The sequence below is a fragment of the Crocodylus siamensis genome, chromosome 2 (genome assembly GCF_052110815.1).
Source record: "Crocodylus siamensis isolate JL-2025a chromosome 2, ASM5211081v1, whole genome shotgun sequence".
NCBI classification, from domain to species: domain Eukaryota; kingdom Metazoa; phylum Chordata; order Crocodylia; family Crocodylidae; genus Crocodylus; species Crocodylus siamensis.
Window position 1 is genome coordinate 84,880,172 of NC_143396.1, and position 24,535 is coordinate 84,904,706.

Sequence of the window (24,535 nt, forward strand, 5' to 3'; positions counted from 1 at the left end):
GAGCAAACTTCTTTTGATTATAATGAGCATTTTACCTGCTACAAGACTATGCATTACTTAGAATAATACTAATAGTAAATTAAGAATATATATGTTGTTTCTTATCATTATAAATTATATTAAAACTTAGTATTTTACTTAACCAAAAAAATGTCCCTTTCAAAACTGGCTCGTTGTTGTTTATGTTAGGATTCTGTTGAAAACGTACATTAAAAAGTCTTCCCAGTGTTCATAAATATTACAGAAGGTGCTACGGTTCTAAGTATTATATTAGATGGTGCTATGTGAAAAAAATAGACTAATTTTAGCTTGTGTTTTAGACTGACAGCATTCATGATTTCATAATAGAAAGCAGCTGTAATTCCCACAAGCTCAGGAGCTGACACAATGATGTACATCTGTGAGATTGAGGAAGCAGCAGTAACAAGCCTAGTTAACAAGAGAAGAAAAGGACTGCCTAGCTGACTATAGAAGTTCCTCATATTAGCACTGATCTCAAATATCAGTTCTGGTAAACACAGCAGCTCCATGGGACTAAGCTATGATGCTTTTCAGAAAAATGAGATCAACAGGTGCAATTCAGTTCTATTAAAAAGGCTCCTCTGAGCCTGTGAAGGATAATACCTTTATCATGTTTCTTTTTCTACAGCATTTGAGAGAGACTGAGATTCCAGTTTCTAGAATATAATGAGAAAGAGTTAAGTTTGCAGTGTCCTGATTCTTTATATTTCTTTTAAATGTGTCACAGGTATGAAGGAAGATGGTTTTATTCTGGCTTTTTAAAAATAAATTAAATATTATTTTTATTACAAAAACATTGTTAATATTAAATTGGAATACACAGTTCACAGCAAATAATTTACTCAATTATCAGTTTACTCAAGGTTTTTCTTCTTCCTCTCTCTTTTTTTTCCCAATAGTAATGCAAAGTAGTATGCTACTGTGGCAAGAATCCCAAATGACACTATTTGGGGTTCTCACAGGAAGGTGCAACCTAACAGGCATAAAGGAATTTCCTTAAATGGACTTACATAATGATTTTTTTATCTCTAATCCATAAAGTGAAGGCATACGCATTCAATTTATTTTTCTGTATTAGGAATTGTATTTGGTTAGGTATGATTTAGTTCCATGCAGTAGTGTGACTAAGAGGGAGGGGGCAGTTTGGTGCTATCCCCAGGTGCAGAATTAGTGGGGTGCCACATCAGACTGGGGAGGTCATGATGTGCCAGCAGTGGCACAGATATAGGAAGGTTAAGACTACAGTGCTCAGTATTGTCCCTTCCCGTCCACCCTGCCTCTTCTCTCCCTTGGCCCAGAGCATCAAAATCCTTAGTTACATTTCTGAACGCCTGCCATTGTTTCTACTCTTTGACAGTACAAAACTTAAAAGAACATATTGAAGAAGCTATTTGGAATAAGAATCTTTCAGGCAGATGGAGTAGTTTCAGGAGATTTAGAAAATATAACAGGATTAAGGAAACTTAGAATATTATAAATCTTTTCCTTTCAAAGATTCGTCTCTAGGAAATTGGCTACTCCAAGATTTATTGGCTCAGTTCAAAGTTTAAATATAAATTTCCCTTATCATATTTATGCACAGCAATTACATGTGCATGCAGATTTCCAGTTGTGAAGAGTATGGTTAATACCCTTGGTTGGCTCATTCAGTTTCCTTTGTGTCTGTGTTCTGGCAAGAAGTCAGAACCCCTGGCTGTGTCAAACAGTATTCCATTCTATGTCACTTTTAGTGTGCATACTCCAGCATTTGAGTTTAAAATTCGTTATCTGCAAACATTTATACAAAGAACATTTTATCACTAGAATGTTTAGAGGAAGCAAGCACAAAAAGAGCATGTTCCTGATTGAAACAAAATCACTTTAAATTTGAGGGAATATTTGTGGAAAATATTTTATAACATCCACCCAGCAGTAATCAACATAGTTTTGAAATGCCAATATCATATGTTGCATCATTCATAAAAAAACAAAATAAAAATCATTGGAATTGTTTTGTTAGAACAGGCTATAGGATTAATTGCCGGGTGCTTTTAGACTCCTGTGCACTGGTACAGAGCAGGTTTAAACCTAGTGGATCATGTTGCAGAATTCCTCTAATGGCATAGACCTCCATACTGCACCTCACCAACCATTCAAGCTGGTAGTGTGAGAGGGAGTGCAGCCGGAGAACAAATACCATGACCTAGATGTTCCATACATCCTAATGCTGCCTGACTAGCACAGCCCTTGGGTCTGAGGTACACAACATAAATTAGAATAGTTTTCTGACCTGCTCTCTGTAGAGCCCAGGGATTTAAGAAGCTCAGAACTGACTTACAGCCACCTCTAAACCTCTCTTGATCTGTATTGAGTGCTTCCCCTTGGAAATATGAAAAAATATATAAAATCCACTAGGTGAACTTAAGTGTTCAGCTCTCACTCCAACTGGGGATAAATATGATTGTTTTTCTTGTATACTGTACATGACACTTGGCTAGAACTCCTGCTACTCTAAATGATTGCTCAAAACAAAATAATCTTGTTTGCAGGTGCCATGAAAATGTCAGTGTGTCTAGAAAAAAACCATATTTATGAAATAGTAGTGGTATGTTCTTCAATGACAGAAATTTATTTGCATCAACATATACAACAGAGTGTTCAAAGTCATAGGCAGTGAAGCATGGTTTATATTTATTACTGTGGCTACATTATAAATCTATTAACACAGAAAATGATGATGGAACCTATAGCCTGTGCTTGATGCATAGAAAATAGATAGTTAATTATATTCTCACTGTATCAGATTAGAAATATGTGCAAGGCAAAGGCTGTTAAATCCTGAAGGTGTAGAGAAACTATTTCTTGATATTTAAACAATGACCTTCTGGTTAAAATCAGCTTTAATAGCTAATGAGTCCTCTGTTCTGAGGAGAGTACCTTGACTTAACAGGAGAAGAATTCTATGATCTAACTAGTATTTAAAATTTCATTTTTACATTTTGTAAATGCATTAAGTTGATTAAAATCCATTTCTTTGGACAAGATGGTTAAATTTTTGAATGAATTCTATCAATGTCCTTAGTGACAAATATCCTGCCTAGTTGCCCTCAAGTCATTCAGCATAATAAGATAATACGTGAAGAATTTCCTGAAGCAATTTCTTTGAAAGTGGAAAACTTGGTAATTGAAGGCATAAATGCATTTGTTGTTAAGCAGGGCAGTCTCCCCTTTAGATGTAGATTCTTTCTCATCATTTAAACTGTGCTTTAAAGGACAATGAACGTTCATTAACTTAAATCTTTGTTTTTTATCATTGTGCATAGAGAGCTTCAACCTTTTTAATGGCATTAAGTGATAAGGGTTATGTAAAATATCTGAATTTTAGCTGATATACTTATGAAGAAAACAAGGTTGGGAGCTTTAAAATATTGTTTAGCATATGTTTGCTAAAAACCTGTAAATGAAACATCACTCAATCTAAGAATTACAGAGTGGAATCAAACACAGGCAACCAAGAATCTGTTGGAAAAGAATAGAAACTAAAAATGAATGCATAAGTAAATAAAAAGATAGTTATCATGCATGGCCCTCTCTGTAACAGATTATGGTGAATTTGATCCTTTTTTTTTAATGTTGACCAATGAAGTTTGAAGAGATTAGGAACAAGACATGTTATGATAAATTATTCCAGTAAGGGAACACTAGCTCTGGATTATTATTGGTGCTGAAACAAAGATAAACCTGAATTGAAAAGGCATGCCTTATTATAATGTTTGCATGTAAAATGTTCAAGGAATGAAAATGCTTGACTGGTAGAGAGGCTACAAATATGTACCCTGTATTTATGGTGCTCACTGGAGTGGTGGAGATTTTGGTTTAAATCTGTTCTTTGCATGATTCAGGAAGGGATTTGGATTTTGGTCTCCCACCTCCTAAGAAAATGTTCTAACCACCAAGTTACTGTGAGATGGGTTTCCCCTCAGTCCTTCCTTATGGAATTCTTCCACTTGATATAAAATGCTTAAGTAGTCATTGATATGAGATATGCTTACATGGTGTAATGCAGCTCTGTGCAGAGGTATCTGAGCTACTATGCATACTGGAAGCACTATAACTGCGTTACCTAAAAACCTTCTCAAGGGAGCTAATTAGTCCAGATGGAGTGCCATGCCACCAGAGCTATACTATTCCTGGTACCCAAGCTAATTTGAATCTCTCTCCTTGGTACGGCAATGTTCTGTCTAAACATACCTACAAAAAGTAGGAGAGGACTGACTTGCAAGGTTAAATATTAGGATACTCATTTGGGAGGTGCTACAGCTAGGTTCCAGTATCTGTGCCACTGAATGTTTAATTATTCAACTAAAGTAGAAGAGTATCAACAAGAGAAAATGCTTCTCCTCCCATTCCAAGATAAAATGTAGCAGAACGGCAAGGAAGTTGAAGAGAGGTCTGGAGTTGCTAGGAAGATGGGAGTTCAGATCCATTTTAGAAAAGAGGAGAGAGAGATTTGTGCTCTCCATATTATGGGTAAACACCTTAATCACTGAGTTATTAGATGAAAGGAGACCTTCTTTTCTGGAAGTGTTGTGAATCTTGCTGTTAGGTTTTTTTTTTTTTTATAAATTACAGTACTGAGAAAAAATGAATGGACTGTTTTGATTAAAATGAAACAATTTTTCTTTCAAGATTTTTTGTTTTTTTGTTTGCTTATTTGTTTTGGAGAAGAAAAAAGAAATGAAACTCAACAAAATGGTTAATCGACACCATTTTTTCCCCTGAAACCTCAATTATTTACACAGAACTATACATGACATAGAATCCTATTGTGTTATCTTAACCATATAAATACAATATATATTGTTCATAGATATCATACATCTCTTTGACTTATGGGGGAGGAGGTACATTTGGCCTAAATTATTAAAGTAGTTAAGAACATACAACTCCTTGTGGCTTAAATAGGAGTTGAAAGCACTCAGAATCTTTTACAATTTATCCTTATGTTTAGAGAGAGACCCAAAATTTGTAGCTTATGTATATGTTATCCAAATAAGTATATGAATTTTGAGTGGGAGGGTCTTATATGAACTGAACAGCCAAACCAGCACCAGAATAATTTCAGAATAAATCTGAGTACATTTCAAGGGTACAAAATAATAGTATTGCTTGATAATGCTGGTTATAAAGACTCTATCTTTCAGGTGCAGGAATTGGGAACAGGGTCTTTTGACTAATGTTCTTACACTTTTTAATATAAAGTCAGGTGTTGGCAGTTGGGTTTTCCTTATTATTTCCATTAAAAAAATGTTATTACTATTATTAGATGAGGAGCAGTTTGACTAATTAAATTATTTGCAGCATTCCCCACGTTACAAACAATCATAGGATTTCGAGACTAGAAAGATATGTTCCATCATGGTCTCCTGGGCAGGCTGAAGATTTGACCTGCATTATAATTACGTATAATGTATGCAGTTATGACACTTACTTATCAGGACCTTATGTAATCATATATCAACTAGAATTCAATCTATTGAAGTTGGAAGGTTTTATACTTTGGATTTGGACAAGTGCCTCATGAGTTTCTACATTTCTAGTGTCACCTGGGAGATGTATGTCTCAGAAGTGAGGATTAGAATGAGCTGTAATTCTGTAATTTTGGCTGTACTTTAGGACAGAGGGAAGGCAGTGGCTGTATTTGTACTGTAAGCATAAATTATATCAGTATGGTGTTTAAAAAGGCAAAGAGTATCCTTCTCTGCATAACTCCTGAATGACAGTTCCTGGTGGAGTGTGTGAAGGGAAAATAAAGCATCTGTATAAAGACACACACAGAGGCTACATATAATGCACATATACGTACATACACATAAGCATATACATATATAGATGCATATGTATGTCTCTAGAGAGATACAGATGTATAGCTTCAGTGGGTTTGAACATGTGTGTATATGTATGGGGGTATGTATATAATATGAGTACGTGTGTATACACAGGGATGTATTTGTTAGCCATGTTTGTCTGAGACAAAAAGAAATGCAAACCTCTTGGTTCAGAGATTATACTTTTTATTAGACAAAGAAATTGAAAAAAAACTTTTTCTGCAAGCTTCAGGGTACACATACCCTTCCGCAGGCTCAGGAAAAATTAAAGATGATAAAAAGTCCCCATAGGTAGAAAATAAATTTTATTTTTGCATAAAGGAAGATGAAGGTGGAAGTCTGTTCCCCTGGGTCCATACATATGTGTACACTCAGACTCACACTCACAGGTAGATCCAGGACAGTGGCCACGTGGTTGTTGCCACCACGTTCAGCTGTGGGACATGCCTAATGAAGATTGTTCTTGCTACATGTGACACGCAGCTAAGGAGGGTGTGGCTGCAGCCCCTGACTGTGATCCTGGATGTCACTGATCTTTCAGAGCTCACCAGAGTGTCAGCATAACTTCTCATTTGCTGTGAGCTCTATAAGCTTACTGGCATGGGGTTTGACCGAGTCCCTGCTTGTAGCTTCAAAGCCTGTGCTGTTTGCTCTTCCCTTTCCTTCTCCCTTCTGTCTTTACCAGCAAATTCAGCAGCAGAGGAAAGGACGGGTTGAGTGGTTATACTGCTCAACTCTTGGGTTCCATGAAAGCAGGGGCTAAGCTTTCCTGCTAATACCACTCATTCCCCTTTTTCCCAGCAGAAATTCTGCTGACATGTTAGTGAGTTCTAAGAACTCATTGTGCATGCATGCACAGCCAAAAAGAAGGTGCAACCATGCCACCACCCCACTGTGGATTCACCCTTGTTTTTTCTGGGTTTTTTTATTTGGTTGTTAGGGCTGTGTGAAACAGCACCGTTTCATTTCAACTTCTGTTTTGAAGGGACGCTGTTTCATTTTGCTGTTTTGAAGCAGTGTTCCATTTCGTTTTGTCAAAACTATTTTGCTGTTTTGATGCTGTTTCAATGCGTCTCCCATAGGCTATAATGAAGAATCATGAAAATGCCTGTAACTTTGTCATTTCATGCCTGATCCAGACAAAACTTGCGGGGATGGTAGACCCTTCTGAGGGCATGAAGCCTGCCAATCTTTAAGGAGATAGATACAGGGGTTTTTGTGAAATTGCACCTCAAACTGTTCAAAGCAAAACTAGTTTCACTTGTCAGCACGGGCACTATGCTGTCATCCCACACACAGATCTGGGGCTGTGCCCCCCAGGAGGAGTCTGGCACAGCCCCACAGCCTTCCCAGGGGTTGCAGGCCCCCAGATCTGTGTGTGGGATGACAGCAGGTTGTGTCTGCCAGCTGGGGCCAGTGCTAGCACTAGGTTCTTCCCGGCGCTCAGTGCAGGCTGCACTAGGCAGACTTGGGTGCTGGCACTGGCCTCACCCAGCAGCATGCAGACATGCTCTGTAGCCAGTGAGTGCAGAGCTTTAAAAAAAAAATGATGCGCTTGTGGCAGAGCTCTAGTGCAGGGCAGAGGGGATCTCCTACCATGCAGGAGCTGCCCTATGGTATGGGTGCAGCAGGGCTTGGCAGGGCACTGCACACTGTCCTGGAGCTGGGGTGGATCCACCTGTCAGCTGGAGGTCCTGGTTTGATTCCCCAGCTCTCTGATCATTCCCCCAGCTCTTCCAGGAGCTGGGGTATCGAACTGGGAGAATGTTCAGGAAACTGAACAACTGGACAACAAGTTCCTGAAGTTTCCCCCAGCTTTTCCCGGAGGGCATAGGCCCCCAGATCTGTGTGCTGTGTTTCAGTAGGTGGATTTTAGCAGTCTGCTGAAACCCTGTGCACAGATCGGGGGCCTGCAAACCCCAGGAAGAAATGATCAGAGAGCTGTGTAATCAAACCAGGAGTTAGATGTCAATATCAGAGCAGTCATTTCCCCCTCTTTTCCCTCCCTCTCCTTAGTTTCTGTTTAGCTGCAAGCAAGCTCAGCTTTGAAACTTGAAATGTTTTGAAACTTTTAAAATGTTTCGAGTGCTGTCATTTCATCTTGAAGCTGTTTCAAAGCCTTTCATTTCATTTTGATTTTGCTGTTTCGAGCTTGAAACACATTGAAAAAGCTTTGAAATGAAACACCCCTTGAAATTTCGTACAGCTCTAAAGGTTGTGTGCACGCAAATGCACACATACTCAAGCTACCCATCTATCTCCCTCTCTGTCTAGAAATAGCTATAATATGTATGTACGTATGTATGTGCGCATATGTCTGTGGGATGTAGCCTGTGTGTGTGTGTGTGTGTGTGTGTGTGTGTGTGTGTGTGTTTGTGTGTGCGCGCATACAGTAAGGCTGGAGTGCTGCTCTAACTGTGATGATCCAGGAAATGTATGAGGCACAAAGTATTGGGTTTTTTTTATTTTGGATAAGCTTTTGGGCATAGAGTACCGTTCTTCATATTTTCTGAAGGTGATATGTATCAAGATAAGAAATAACAGTTCAGTGATTAAATCATTTCAGGAATGAAAAAAAATGAGATGTTGAACTAAAGTTTGTATAACACCTTGTAGTCTTTTCCAAAAGTATGAATTATAATGATGACAATATTGAAGTGAGATGAGTTAATATCTCTTGTCCTGTCTTGAAATAGTAATGATAACCACATTATATATTGTAGGCTTTAGGCATATGTCAGTGCAATACATGGGGTAATAAATGTATTCTGAAAAGGTTTTGGAAAGGATGGTGTTAAAATACTGTCTGTCACAAACTCTCTGTAGCAGCAATACATCACTGAAAAAGCTGTGAAAGCTTTCATATAATTGAAGTCACATGACAATCTGAACTCTCTGCTTTCAGGATACAAGCATCTTCATCACCCCCTACTGTGGGCTGAACATTAATGACAAAATTTAGCCTTAAGCAATGGGGAAGAACACAGACTAAAATTTAAAGGTGCTCAATTTTTAATACTTAGAAGGATAAAAAATTTAAAGTAGAATCCCTTTCCCTGCTTATAGTAAGGGAAGAAAAGAGGAATGTATGAAGGTACTTCATGTTTGCCATATGCATAAAGAAACTACATTTGTTGAATTCTTGTATTTTTTTAAAACATCTGTTTCAGTTATATTAATTTTAAACTCTTTCTTTAGAAATGTGATATTTTCTTTGTGGCATAGCTTATCCAATAACTTATAATTGGACCCATCATTTATTTTCTGTCAACTAATGTATCACCATGTCTCCTTATTAACATGTTACTGAGCTCACATACTGCATACTTAGTAAAATCGTGCCATTACTACTATTACGAGCTATGAAAATGGTGGGAAATAGTAGCCCTAAATTGAGTAGTTCCCATACATTCCTACATTAATGTAATCTGTAAAAAAGCTCTGTGCCATTTTGTGATCAGGCTTTCTGTTTAGATTTTAAACCTACAGGGTGTGTCTTCACGTGCAATTATTGCAAAACTACTCCCATGTGCATCATTTACATGTGCACCTTGGACAGCAGTAATTTAAGACAGGGCAGAGCAGGACTGGGTTGGCAGGAAACATGGGGGATGAACCCCAGGCTCTACGTGGTGGCCTTGGGTGTCAGAGGAGCTGGCTGGGGCATGAGGATGCTGAAAATATGGAAGAACCATGTGGCTAGGTGATAGGCAGGAGTCTGGTCCCTAGCTGGCTGGGCTGACTGGGTATAATTTACAGCTGTGGTTAGCATTGACAAGTGTGTGTAATCACAGTAAATTACCCCGGCATAAAATAGTCCTGTCCCTGACAGTATCTGTTATCTTACAGTGGTGTAAATTAGTTTACTCCAATCTAATATAATTGCATGTGTAAACAGTGATGCTTTTCTCTGCTGTTATTTAGTCTACTCCACAGTAAAGTGCACATGTTGATGCGGCCACAGAGAAATAAAACAAAACATGCTAGTAATTATATAATTAAAGTAATTCCTGCATGAATGTAAACTATATGATATAAACTGGTATCAAAATACACAATTACTATGAATGAAAAGATTAGAATCAATCAGTTAGTCAGTCAATAAGATGGCCCAGTTCTGCCACTCTTGATTGAGTTTCATTGTAAGTGTGTTCCATTTAAGTACAAAGCCTCAGGACTGAAAAATGGCTTACCAGGAGTTGGCACTTGTGTGCAATTAATGTAAATTATGCTCATCAAGTACAAGGTGTTGCCTGTAGTATATTAGCACTCCAAAAAGCGACTGAATTGTATCATTTTTAAGGCTTCAAATGATCAATTTCAGGACTACTATTTGAAGCCCTGAAAATGATGTGAAATAATAGCCCTAAAACTGACATGGATCCCATCAATTTTTAGGATTTTATTAATAAGCTTTTGAAGTTGTTTCCCCTTCAGTGTATCCAGGCAAATAAGTGAAGGATATAAGCTCTGCAGATCTGAACTGATAAAGGTCATGATATAATTTGTTACCTTTGGATCATATCATATCCTCTAAGCCAATACATACCATTTTCTATTATGCTGTTTTGAGCAATATTTTTCCAATAGCCTACAACATCAAAACAAACTTATAAATTTGTGCATAGCAGTGTCCAGTGGACCAATAAGGGCTCTATTATGTTTTGCAGGCATTAGTCCCAGTCCTTGACTCTTGCTGTCCACTTAAACACAACAGCATAGTCTGGATTGTGGTTTACATTTTTTATTTCTTTTATTTAATTTAGGGCAGTTTGCCCTAATTTCAAACAAAGCTTTTTATATTAATAATAGTAAAATGCAAATGCTATAATTCATAAAACGTGATAGTAATCAGGCATTGTTTTAAGAGAGAGCAGTTTGCTCTATAATAGCTCTTTAAGGGAAAAATAATCACTGGGGGGAATCAAATTATGCAATATATTCAAGAGAAAGTTTGTATGACTTTGACAAAAATGATTTTTTTCTGGAGTAGCAAATAAGATCTACAGACATCATACCTCTGGGATCTTAGGCAGAGCTTCTCCTAAAAGCTACATTTCTTCTTTAATTTACATTTTAAGTACTCATCAAGGTAAGAAGCAATGAAGTCAGAAGACTGAGCATGTAATAATTTTCTCTTCTCTTGGACAAGTACAAAGAACAAAACTCTTCAAGGTCACATCATTTTTAAAACTGTAAGGCTGCTATTCTTTTACATCACACAAGGCTAAAATTTATGCAGTTTGAAGGAAGAGTGGTGAAATGTGACTGCCCTGTCTATCTTATGTGAAATTACTATTCTCTAACCTAGATTTTCATTGCACTGTGAGACATTCCTCTAGTGCAAACAGTTACAAAAGTCCAAATGCCTGTGACTAGTTTCAGCACTCATAACCATTAACTTTCAAGGTTATTGTCAGCTACAGTTAACAAACAATTTTTTGAATATGTGAAATACAAAAAACTTTTCTTCAGTATTAGAAATCAGGTTTACTTCTTTCACCACGTTTAATTTTGCAAACCATTTTTAGTCAGACCCTGAAGAAATACAATTTCTCATGAATATTTGAATTTCAAAATCTTGAAGTAATATTTTTCAGTATTCTAATTTGATGCTGTTAGATTCCATTTTAATCCTGCATTATCAAAGATTTATTAGTTTCTTTTCCATTTATCAATAATGTCTTGACTTGAACAAGATCTTTTCTGTAATAATTATGTCCATTATGTGACTTTGCCGTATCTATTGAGTACCCATACATGGAGCGCATGCAGGCACAGACTAGTACATGTCTTATGGCAGTTAATTTTGTGAAGGTCAGGTATCTTGAGAAACTATAATCTCCAAATAGATCATGTTGCTGTAGACCAGAAATGGGGCCTGCTGCAACAATGAAAGAAGTAATTGTGTATATCTGGACACCTAATGCATTTACATCAGTGTAAATTTATATCACTTTGTATAACCGTGTAAGTTGCACAGGGATCCAGAGCGGACAGATGACCAGTAGGGCTGTGCAACACTTTGCTAACAGATTCAATTCAGAGGAGATTTGGCTCAATTTGGTGGCCAAATCTCTGAATCTGAATCAAATTGGGAGACCCATTAATCTCTCCGAACTGAATCAGGTTGGGGGGTAGCCCAGGGAGCAGCTGGCTTCTCTCGAAGCTGCTGGCTTAGGCCAGGACTTGTCCAGCTGCTCCCCCAGATGCTCCTGCTGGCACTGCCTGCCTCTATAGTCTGTGGCTCAATGAGATTCAGCGCTGAATTATCTTTGGATTTGGCTGAATTGAATTGGGACAGTGATTCAAATCAGCAAATCAAATCACTGGCCCTCCGAATCACCGAAGCTAAATCCAAAGTGAACGCTTTCCACTTCGCGCAGGCCTAACAACCAGCTATTTCAGGGCAGCTGCTTCCATAAGGCAATATTATAGTGCTGTGTCACTAATGGCTAGCAGATCACTGTAACTGCCAATTGCCTTTGCTGATAGCCAGTGGCTACCGTGACCTAACTCCAGACATAAAACTGTTAGGGCATTTTTACACATGCAAGCACTGTAGCACCTGGTACTTTCCAGGGCTGCGATGCTTGCAGTTGTATAAGTGATGAAATGTGCATCAGCACTGAGAAAATGAGAGTGGCACGCTTTTGAACTAAAACACATAGTAAGTGCTTCCGTTCAAATGTGCACTGCCACCATTTTCTGTGCGCTGATGTGCATTTTGCAACTTATACAACTGCACGCAGCACAGTGCAGTTTGCCTCAGCTCAAGTGAGGACCAGGCTCGATTAATCAAGTTTGCTTCAAAGCGGCAGATCTCCAGCGTGTCATGGGACAGAAAAGTATGTATATAAATGCCCTTACACTGGCATAGGTTAAACCAGTCTAACTTTACCCCTGTTAATTCTGTACTAGAGTTGAGTTAGTAACACCAGTGTAGGGCTGTTTAATGTGGATATACTCAGTTATTTACACTAGTTTAAAGACTGTATTGGGCCAGGTACAGACATTAAACAAAAAACTATTGGAAACTGGTGTACACCTGTAACCGAACAAAAGTTCAGGATACATAGACTGTTTTATAAATGGTAGAACCCAATCTAAGGTAGACCCGGATCAGTGTGACATCACACTTACTAGATTTAAATTAGACCAGTCTATTGAACTTCTGTACCAAATCCCCTACTGACTTGAGTTAGATCACTGTCCACTTGCATCCCAGGCTACTTTTTGGTTCTCCACTCACCTCCCATTTCAGGGAGGTGTGCTGGAACTTGGCTTGTGTTTGGCCATTCCAGCCAAGTGCCCAGTGGATCGGCTGTCACAGAGCCGAGTCAGCACAGACCTTCCCTCCAGACCTGCATCCTTCCTTTAGCTAGCTGTGAGCCACAAGCAAGGAGGAGGGGAGCGGAGGCTTCTCTTGCATGGACCCCGCTCAAGTTCTCCCAGACGCAAGACAGCACAAAATCAGCAGGCAGCAGCAACAGGTGCCCAGCGTGATTCCTGAAATCAGGATTCCTGCAGTTATGCCAGGTGCTTGGTGTTACTGCCTGTCATTCACTGGAGTTCTGAGGGGCCCAAGCCTTCCTTCTGCAGAGCATCCCTTTCCCTGCTGCATGGTGCATGACTGCTGAGTACCTGCTACTGCCTCCTGGCATTCACCAGAGCTCTAAGGGACCATTTCTTTCTTCTCCAGAGCAGCTGGGATTGGGGGGGCATGCAGGCTGCCTGCATTGGCCAAAGCCAGTTGGTTGGGGGCACTACTGCATACCTCCCAAGTTGCCAAGGGCAGCCAAGTGTAGCCCAGTGGCCAGGCAATCCCTGATTGGATGCTGGGAACATGCCCCCAACCCCCTGCTGTCATCACAGACCCCACCCCAGCACCCAGCCATAGGCTTCCAGGAGAACCCCAGAGCAGATCACTATGGCACACCTGGCAGTCCAGGCAGTGGTAGTCGGGGAGGGATGAGGGACATTCCATGGTGACTTGCTTTGTGGCTGCCCGAGAAGCCTAGGGCTAGGTGTGGGGGAAGGTCTATGGTTACAGCAGGGGCTTGGGAGCATGTACCCAGAAGTTGATCAGAGGTTGCCTGGCCACTGGGCTATACTTGGATGCCCTTGGCAGTCTCTGGCATGCTGGGAGACATGCAGGAGTGCCCCTAACCTGCTGGTTTTGGCTAGTGCAGGCAGCCTGCATACCGTCCCCTCCCCACCAAAGGGTGAATGTGTTTTCTGTTCACTCATGAACTGACCTAGGACACCTAAAGTAAAGTGCATAACTTAGATCACTTTCACTTCAGGCTTTTTGAATGTCTGTACCTGGCCTTAATGTAAATATATTATGTATCCAAGACCTATGAGAGGCAAACTTGCTTTCAGTAACAGGGACACTAAGAATAAGATTCAGTACGGCCTCTGCATTGGGAAACCTGGAAGGAACAAGAGATTTTGCAGGGAGGAGACTTTTAAACTGAGATTCATGGGATATGCCTCTATTAAAAGGGAACTGAAACTGCAAAGGGATTGGTGGAGGGTAGTTAAGATAAAAATTGTAAGTGATCCCTACAGAATTGTACAGTTTGCTCTTTGTGAAAGGTAGCAACTTCATTATTTAGTATTTCAGGCCTGGACTCTGGAATTAATGAAAGACATGGGCCCACCTAGCTGCAATGATCTTTTAAAAATTATACTACATGATGCTTGCATTCAGGTGAGTGCAAGAGGAACAGCTGTATGTAGAATAATATAGTAAAAAATGTAGTTGGAATAGCAGTATTGCCAGGAGCCTTCCTACAAACTGATGTAGGAAACAACTGCTCTCCAACCTGTTTACATTTTATGTTCAACTGAGTTTTCTTAAAATGACTAAAAAAGATATACCAAACTTTAGTTTAAATTTAATAAAAGCACCAAGAGCATTTTGTGTATCAGTGTCCCTGTACTTCAGAATGGTGGCAGAGGCACTTTACCTAAAGCTCACAAAATGAGCATTAGTTAAAGCGCTCCCACTACCATTTTGAAGTGTGGGGATGCTGATACTTGAGATGTGGAGGCTGGCTAGCACACAGTAATTACCACGCTCCAGCAGACTTGATTAATCAAGTCTTCTCCAACATGCTGTAATTATAGCACCTTAGAGCAGCCTCCCAGCTTGTGTATGGGCACTATTTCACCTATTAAACACACAAGTGGACTTAAGTGCTTGAGCGTGATCCTATTCCACCCTGCTCAAGTCCCTGAAATACTGCAAATACTAAAGTTGAGGGGGTCTGTGGGGATGGGGCTTCTACCTCCTCACTGCTTTTTTGTGATTCAGTCTTAAGGGTCAGATTATGGTATGTTACAAAAGCATTAATGCATTTTCAAGGATTTGAACAGAATAGAGTCACATGTAGGCACCTAAATCCACTTAGGGCATGTCTGCATGAGGGATTTGCCCTAAAGTTGGCTAATTAGCTCGACAGTAAACAGCTTGGCATCTATACGTGCAGGGCTATTAGGCTGCAGTAAACCAATAAACTCTGTAGCAGGATGGTACTTGTAAATACAAGTACCATTCTGCTGCAGAGCTTTTCATTTTGCAGCAGCACATGTGTAGATGCTGACACAGCTGGCTGGGCCATTAGGGTCCTTCAGTGCAGGGGCTGCCTGCCAGCTAGCCCTCCACTGGAACACCCTCATGCCTCAGCTAGTCCCTTCACAGCACATTGAATCAGGTCAGAGCAGCCCTGGGCCAGCAGGCTTGACCCACTTTGGGCCACCTGTCAGCCAGGGCTGCTCATTCCAGCTCAATGTGCTGCAGTTCCAGGTGCTCATTCAAACAGTGTGCCCGGGAGCAATAAATTTTGGTGCAACATACACCAGAGTTTATTACTTCATATTAATAGCACATATAGATGTGCCCTTAGACACCCTTTAGGTGGAATAGAATCTGTTCCTTAGGGTACTCTTCTGACTGTTCATACATGCTCATCCATACCTTTTATTTTCACTACTGGGTAATAAGGAAGAAAGTAAATACACACTTATGATTAAGCTTTCTCACAAGCTACTTGCCTCTATCTCATGTTTCAAGATAGAATAATACTGAATAGGCAGAATGGTTTGCACGTATCTCAACCTTCATCTCTTTATTGTGTTGTCTGTTTACATTTACATGATGGATTCAATGTATATGCCACATCTCTGGCAAAATGCTCTCTTACAGGTCCTATAAGAATCTCATTGATTAAAATCTTATGATATTTGTTACAAATACCCATAGTGCATGTCTGATGTAGTGCCATTGTATATCTAGTATTTATGAAGTTATGAATGCCTTACTAATTTACTTGACTTTTTTCTCTATTCCCATAATTCATATTTTAATGTCTTTGAGAAATATACATTTGTAGGGTGAGAAACAGAAAAGTGTAATACATTGTTGATATGACCAATTATATTTTGTCTTTACGATATAAAATCAAATTTTATATGTTAGAAAAATGAATGAATTATCCACAGACTTTTAGGAAATCTCAGACTTTTATAGAAGCTGAATAGCCACAAGATGTTTGCTGATAAAACCTAGTATATGGCTTTTATGCTCTACATAATGTGGGTTCCTAATATCACTGGGAGTTACCTGAGGCTCAATAGGAGACATGCACCAGTTTCATTAACAGAGAGCTTAATCACTTGAAATTCATAGAGGATTTTAGTGAGTAAGGAGAGATAAACCTAAGCATCTGAGGTGCTTAGATTATACAGTGATGTTGGCCATATTAGTGCCTAAAAATTGTTTTCTGGAAACCTTATGTGAATTGCCTCACCAGCTGTATTCCTCTTTCTCTATCTATTATTTAAAGTACCAGTGAACGAGTCATTTATTGATTACTGTAGCTCAAACCATCTGAATCTACATTCATGGAATCTGCTCTAGTTGCATGTAATGCCAAATGAGTTAGAAATGAGCCAAACTCACAAAAAGCTGGCATTCCACCAAGGATACATATACCCATGTTCAGAACCATCAACAAATAATTAGACAAATCAGATATACTGGTGAACATTAAACGTGTGCCTTAAGAAAAGATTCTGTCTTTTCTTAAAAGTAACTGAGACATAAATGGTCTGATTTCTTATAAATGTCTGGGAGCCTCTTTTGTTAGTCATATTTTTTAAAAGTCTGGTATTTTAGGGCCTTCCAAAATTAGAAATGTTTGCTGTGTATCCCATTACAAAGTTGAAAATCTCTTTTCAATAACTAAAATCTCCTGTCTTAGCTCTAATGGGTCATACATGTTCATCAGTCAGTGGCATGGGACTTAATGATATAGGTTCAGCCAGTGCACTTTTATTAGAGAAAATCCAGAATGGGATAAGGAACAGAGTGGGGAAAATGTGGCAAGCTGATCAAAACTATGTATAATTCTTAAGCTACTCAGAGACTTAGAATGCTGCATGTGAGATAGCAAAAGTACATGATATATGTAGTTTATGACATGGATAGTAGTGGACTATGCATACTGCATAATTTTTAACTTTTAAATTTAGCAGTCTGGTTGGTAACAACCAACTTGAGAACAAATTCTGTCAGCCTGAAATGAGAGTAACAGGGCACATCTATACGTGTGCTTTACTGCTGAGTTGACTAATTAACTTTGTAGTAAAGTGCCATGGTCTATACATGTGCCCTTATTAGGGTGCCATAAATTAATTAGCTTTGCCATAGGATAGTACTACCCGGGACAGATACTATCCTATGGCAGGGTACTTATATGCACCAAAATGTATGTGTAGACTGTGACTGGGGTTGGCTGGGGCACAAGGCTGCTACAGTGTGGGGGCTGCTTGCTGGTTAGTCCCAGAGTGTAGCATCTTTGTGCCCTAGCCAGTCCTTCTGTCACCTGACACCACCCGAAGCTGACCCCCAGGCTCCCTGTTCTCGGTCATCATCTTCACATGTGCCTGGGACCTCCCCAGTTTGATTTGCTGTGGTCCCAGTTTGATTTGCTGTCTGGGAGCAGCTGACTCCAGCATGAATTGCACTGAAGTTTAATCAGGCGTGCTAATTTCAAGTGTAGATGCACCCACCATGTCTTATGAGTAGATCCTTCTGCCAATCCCAGATAAGTGGTTGCAAGAACAGCCCAGGTTCTTCTAGATCTGAACAGATGGATTCTGTCCCTTTCATCTCCCTACACAGCCTCCAAACAATGTCCAGTTACCTGAACTGCATGACGAGAATATCAGGATTTAAACAACGTCACTTTAAGGTTTCTCTGTATCATAATCAGGTTACAGAGGGTTGGTTTAAATCCCAGGATTTTTAGAATTTGCCCAAAGCAGTCCATAAATGGCCAGTTACTAATTCAAATAAGAATGGCTTTTCACATGTTTCTTCATTTTGGGTTAAAGACAGTACTTCAAAATATTATTAAATAAATAATCTCTGTTAAGAAAGCTGTTTTAAAGCTTCTCTTATGTTAGTTCTTTTTATGTGATCAACTCTAAAAATAGCTGTAAATGAGAAATATAAAGTTAAAAAATGTAACATTTTAATTATTTGGAGAGGTTAAATACATTAAATAAAGTATAATTAGCTATAGTACTTTATTGGCTATAATGCATTTTTTTAAGCACAAGTCATGAAAGACCATCTTATGACCAACTCACTGAATTTCATTTGCATTAGGTTTGGTTAGAAGGGTCAGGGTTGGGAGGTTTTTTTAGACTACTGGGAATTTTGTGTTTGAAACAGTTCTTCAGAGGTCGCTATTACTTAGATAGCAAGAGTTTCCAAAACTCTGAGTGTTTTCTAAACACAGAGTAAAATACATTTTTTAGCTGCAGAATCTAACCCAGACTGACAGTGGCAGTGTACTGTGTGGCATTTGTAAAACATGTGGTCTCATCGGCAGGCTTTCGTTATTTTCAAAAGATCTGCATGCTGTAACTTTCCAGGTTTCGTTTTTTTAAATGTTATTTATCATGTCCACAGTATCATAAATGTGTGGAGCACCTTACTGACTGTCTATAGATGACTGGTATGTAATAAAGTCTTTCAAGTTGAAATCCTTCCCCTACATACCAGGTTCAATAGAACTTGATAAAGGAGAATTCCTCACAGTAGGCTTGTGCAAAGTGGCTACCATTCTCTTTGGATTCAGCTTAGGCTGATTTGGGGACAGTGATTCAATTCAAATCACCTCTGAATCTTTTCTAAATCTATTTGGAGGCTTCAGATCGATTCAGACCTTTTTATTGCTCTCCTGATTTGATTCAGATTTGGAGAGTCAGCCACCAAATTGGGCCGAATCTCCTCTAAATTGAATCAGCGACCGAAGCTTTGCTCAGCCCTACCTCAGAAGCTGAGACCAGATCCAATCAAGTCATAGTCAGAAATGTTATAAATTATTGAATTTCTGAACCTGTAGTGATTCCCAACATTCCTGCTCTTTCATTCTTTACAGAGTAGAGAGTAATGGCTGTTAAGTCATGTACTGATAAATGTTCTAGCCCTTCCCCCTCATGCAGCCCCTGTCTTTTCCCTGTCCATATCAAGTCCAATTAAATTGAAATATTTATTGTTTTTTCTACAGTAATAGTTCAACTCTTTATACAAGATTCTGATCCCACTTTTTTATACTATGCATACACACTCAATACAAGGTAGTCCCTGCCTCAAAGCATTTACAATCTAAATAGATAAAACAGAAAAAGGATGCCCCAAAGAAATTATGAACCTGATTCTTGAGATGGGAAATTGAGATGTGCACAATTTTATGGGCAGAACCAGGAATGAGTCTCTTAAGCCCTAGCCTACCATCTGTGTGAACATTTTTCTTCTTAGTAGGAGATAAGGAACCCCTGAAATTATTCCAAAAATTATGTGTCACTCCATAAATGTACAGAGTAACAGCAGTGGATCTAGAGGCAAAATCTTGAGCATGGTATCTCGAAAAAAGAAGCTGATCAATAACTTGGAATAATTTTTCTAGCATTTTTCTCATTTTAGCTTATGGATCACTGAGTTGTCAGAGCTGAATGTATTGAGACAAATTGTAAGTTTACAGATGCTAAATTATTGTTCACAAAAATAACTAAGATCTGAAATTTGTTACTGTGTTCTTCAATGTGCAGTTCAAATTGTGGCACAAAACATAGATTCAAATGTTTACATGTAGTTTGTGTGCCACTCCCCATAGTTCTGGGTGATGGCTAGCAAATGCCTATTCATAGGATATTTATTTATTTCAAGGTGTAATTTTCACAGATAATATATTGTGAATACATTTCAAAGGAAACAAAAAAAATCCACTAAGCAAATCTTTAACGAGGAAATAGAAAATTTCTTAATCCTAATAGACACCCTGTAAACATAGTTTCCAGGTTCCAGTTTGGGGCTCTGGGCTTCATGGTGGCCTTGTTTTATTATGCTGCCTCTGCAGGACCAGAAGGCTGACAGAGTTAACTGATGGGGAACACATTACGTGAGACTTCTTTAGGTAACCTATGGGCACTGGAATAATAGTCTTAAACCATGCTTCTTCCTACTCAGTAGTTATGCCACGTCAAATTGAGGTGTACGTATAAAGATAAGACTATACTGTCCTGTGTTCTAGCTATTTTGACTCGCTCTGCAAGTAATAAAAGTTTAGCGAGTCCACTAGAACAATACTGTTTTATGCCAGTGTTCAAACTACTCCCTACGAAACTTTGGAGCCCTCATTCTGTTATCATAGAATCATAGAAAATTAGGGTTGGAAGGGATGTCAGAAGGTCACCTACTCCAATCGCTTGTTCAGAGCAGGACCATCCACAATTAGATCCTCCCAGCCAAGACTTTTTCTAGCTGGGTCTTAAAAACCTCCAAGACTGGAGAGTCCATAACCTCTTGGCATATCCACTGTTTTGCTACCCTCCAGTGTTTTATCCCAGCCTTGGGTAGTACTCATGAAAATAATCTACAACTGTGTTTTGGACTGTTTGAAACAAAAATAATCAAAGAAAAGTTTGTTTTTTTTCCTGCCTCATATAACTTATCCTGATTTTTACAGCAGTTACATTATGTACAAGAGAAGGACTTCGAGAGTTTAATTAGTGAACTAGGAATACTTACGCAGTGCAGGCATTATCTGTCAACTCATAGAAGCAGCATACATAAGTGTACAATGCTTTGTATACTACTTGGATTCATTTACCTAGTAGAATAAGTAGAACAGTGACTATATACGGTATTTACCCAAATCCAAGATGACCCTTCCAATTCAATATGAAGAAAAAAAGCCTCATCCTAGACTTGAGCCCAAAGCAGACAGCTCGGATTCTGGGACAGAGTTGTTACTACTGCTGTTGTTGGGCCAGGTTGGCATAGCTCATGCAGTAATGGAGTTGTGGGGTATGGTTGAGACCATGCAGTGTCTGTTAGGGGGAGGGCTCAGGGGAGACCCTCGCTGCAAAGTGTCACCTGTACATCTACTGCCCTGCATCCCCTTCCATGCCATATGAGTCACCCTGGCATGGCCAGGCAGGAGTGGTGGTGACACCTCTGGCTCTCAGCAGTAGGGGACAGCACAGGGGAGACTGGAGCTCCAACTCTGACTCTGGCCCCAAACCAGACCTGGGGCTGGAGCTGTGACTGGAGTCAGAGTGAAGTTGCTGCATAGGTTATGGACTAGTAGTGAGGAGCAGGAGGTTGGGGGAAGAACAGAAAGCAAGGGAAGGGATTCTGGCTGTCTGCCTTATCCCCAACTGTTTTCCCTATCACAACAGTAAAAGGGATAAATTTAAGGGACCCTCCAAAAATTAGATTCTACACATGAAAAATTATAACAAATGTATAATTTTCCATGTATAGAATCAAATTATTAGGGCGTCATTTTAAGTTTGAAGTCATCTTGGATTCAGATAAATGTGGTTTTTTGAGAGAGAGCATCCAAATACCGCTTGGTATGGGGACAATGTATTTTTGCATACTGATTTATAAACACAAAAATTGGGCTGCTATAGATGTTCACCTTTTTGTTCTTTTCAGTTTTAAGAAAATAATGTTTTTGTTTTTCGTTTGGTGCTTTTTTATGGATGTCCCTTTTCAAGTTTGCTTATTTTTCTTCCTTAAGGCTGTAATACAAGTGCTATATTTTGATTAGAAAGGATTGAATCTAGTAAAATGCCATTCCAAACACTAACCTTTATTTTTATTTAAAAAATGGGCCATCAGTTGAATAATGATAACTGATTTTGACAAATGAAATTTAAATATTTTGAGCTTTTAATGTATTACTTGTGACAAAATGATGAATTGCAATCTGTCATTGATCATTTACCGTTTTTATTTTGACAGGAGAAGACCAGTAAGGATGTATATGTGGTGGACAGCTGTTTTATTTCTTGGATGCATTTTGTTGGGAGCAGAAGGGTGGCCAGCCAAGGACTTTAAGCCTTATCAGCCTCTAGTAAGATTACGCCACAAGGTACAAATAATTTTCTGGCACTCATTGCTTTTGTACTCCACAGCTAAGGAATAATTTCCTCATTAACTTCCAAGTGCTTACATTAATTGGAGTAACATTTGGAAATAAGCTTATTCAGTAATAATATCTTCCAAATGTTGGCCTGATTCAAGTATAAGCTGGACCTTTTATACAAAAATAAAACTATGAAAAGCAGTATTAAATACTGATTCTGTTATCAGAAGTTGACTCTCTCTAGAAAATGTGATTCTCTGTTGGCATTGAACCATCATAGCAACTTGAAGTCCACCTTACCCAGCTGCCAGTTTAGGAGGAATAGCGAAGGGAAAAGGGACGTGGCCATGGCTTCTTTGTACCTGGCTGCTCTAAACACCCTTGGGGGCTGTTTGTGGTTGCTGCAAAGTAAAACAGGTTTTAAACTGTTCCAGCATATGCTAGAATATGCAGCATTATCCTGGTATCTTTAACCCTTTTGGGGCCTCCAAGGTGTTTTAAAGTTATACTTACCCTTTACTTCTGGTTACAGGTCCAGTGTACATCAATGGAAAGTCAGGACCATTATTTGTATTAAACAGCTATGCATTTTGAACATGTGAATAATTTATCTTTGGGTAAAAAGAGTAGGGATTAATCATGTGTCAGCTGCTCACATGCACACTTCCTGCAAGGAAACTGAAAAGTAAACATAAGTAACTTATTTCTCTTTCATTAAAGCTTAAGCTACTGCACTTCATCTTCCACTTACAGCAGACAAAAAGCATATACTCCCCTAACGCCCCCCGCAGAAACACATCAGCTATTCCCTGGTAGAACTCTATTCCATTTTACCTATGGTAAATTATTCATCTGTGCATTCCTCAGTCTCTGGAGGTTAAACTTGTAAGTGACATTATTGGGAGTGAGGTTGAGTAAGGACTGAATGAATTGGCCTAATAATCTACTCTGTGTAAAATATATTTCTCTCACAGGGAAGATTAATATATAAAATGTAATTTCAATAGAATACTGTACCAAATGCTCTCATACTGTAATGAACTCAGTAGATCCTAATTATGCAAACACTTGCATATGTGCTTAACTTTAAGCATACAAGTATTTCTGCTGATTACCTGCCATGACCAAGACCTTAAATTCATTAATTCATTTTTATATGCATACTATCAACATAGCACACCTTGCTATTATAGCAGAGAAAAATGAAAAGCAAGAAAAAATAGAGTAAAACTCAGAGGAAATTCACAGAGAGAGGCAGGCATGGAGGGTCACCATGCAAAGACCGAAGAAAAACTCCTTGGATTGTTTACCTTCATTTCCAGGAGGAGTGGAGAAAAATGCCAAGATGGGAATAAAAACAGGAGATGAGAAACAATGAACTAATTTTGGACTTATGGGTGCAGGAGTCCACCCAGGGACATGGGAGTCACCTGCACATGTCTCTGTGAGCAGGCTTAGTCCCAGGGAACCTGAGTGGGCTGCAGGGGATGGGCAAGCTGCCTGCAGTTGACAGATACCTTTGGCTGATGATGATGGTGGGGGGAGCAAAGGCATGCTTGCCTGTGCCTGGCAGCTAATCAGGTGTGGCTTGGCTATGCTTGGCTGCACTTTCCAATCTCTGACAGCCCAGAGAGCTCAACAGGAGGCATGCAAGAGTGCCTCCAACCTGCTGCCCTCGGCCAGTGCAAGCAGCCTGCATACCCCACCAATAAAGGGCAAACAGGTGTTCTGTTTGCTACCAAATTAACTTACGCTGCTTACAGAAACACGCATATAGTTGATGGATTCTGCCTCAGGCTCTTTGAAAATCTGTACTTAGCCGAAGTGTTTACTTATGGTTCATCGTAGGTGCCAAAGGTATCAACACAAAATGAGAACACAGGTGAACGATGCTAGAAGTACAGTCTAGTAAGCAAATAAAGGATGGCGGAATTCTTAATTCTAACCAGATAGGACATTTATTACAGTAAAATTTAGCTTTTCAGAGCTGGTAAAAAGAATGTACGTGTGATATTTGACGGTGCTGACAGATGTGAAAATAAATCACAAAACACCACACTTTACAGGAAGAGGAACTGCATTAGTTTGACCCAGCTCTGCAGCATCTTTTATCTAATAGCTGATTCAATCATCTATTAGAGAAAAACACCAAAAAGCTCTGGTGGACTGCCCAATCTATACAGAAGTTGG

At 39.3% G+C, this 24,535-nt stretch overlaps 1 protein-coding gene across 2 annotated transcripts in view; it reads left to right on the forward strand.

Annotated features, from left to right (window-relative positions):
• Window positions 1-24,535, forward strand: part of FSTL5 (follistatin like 5) — a 597,279-nt gene that overhangs the window by 21,297 nt on the left and 551,447 nt on the right. For both annotated transcript variants that reach the window (XM_090036262.1, XM_090036263.1), the window contains exon 2: window positions 22,222-22,351. In XM_090036262.1, coding sequence (XP_089892388.1) covers window positions 22,238-22,351 — 114 coding nt within the window. In that variant the 5' untranslated portion in view covers window positions 22,222-22,237. The remainder of the gene's footprint in view (window positions 1-22,221; window positions 22,352-24,535) is intronic.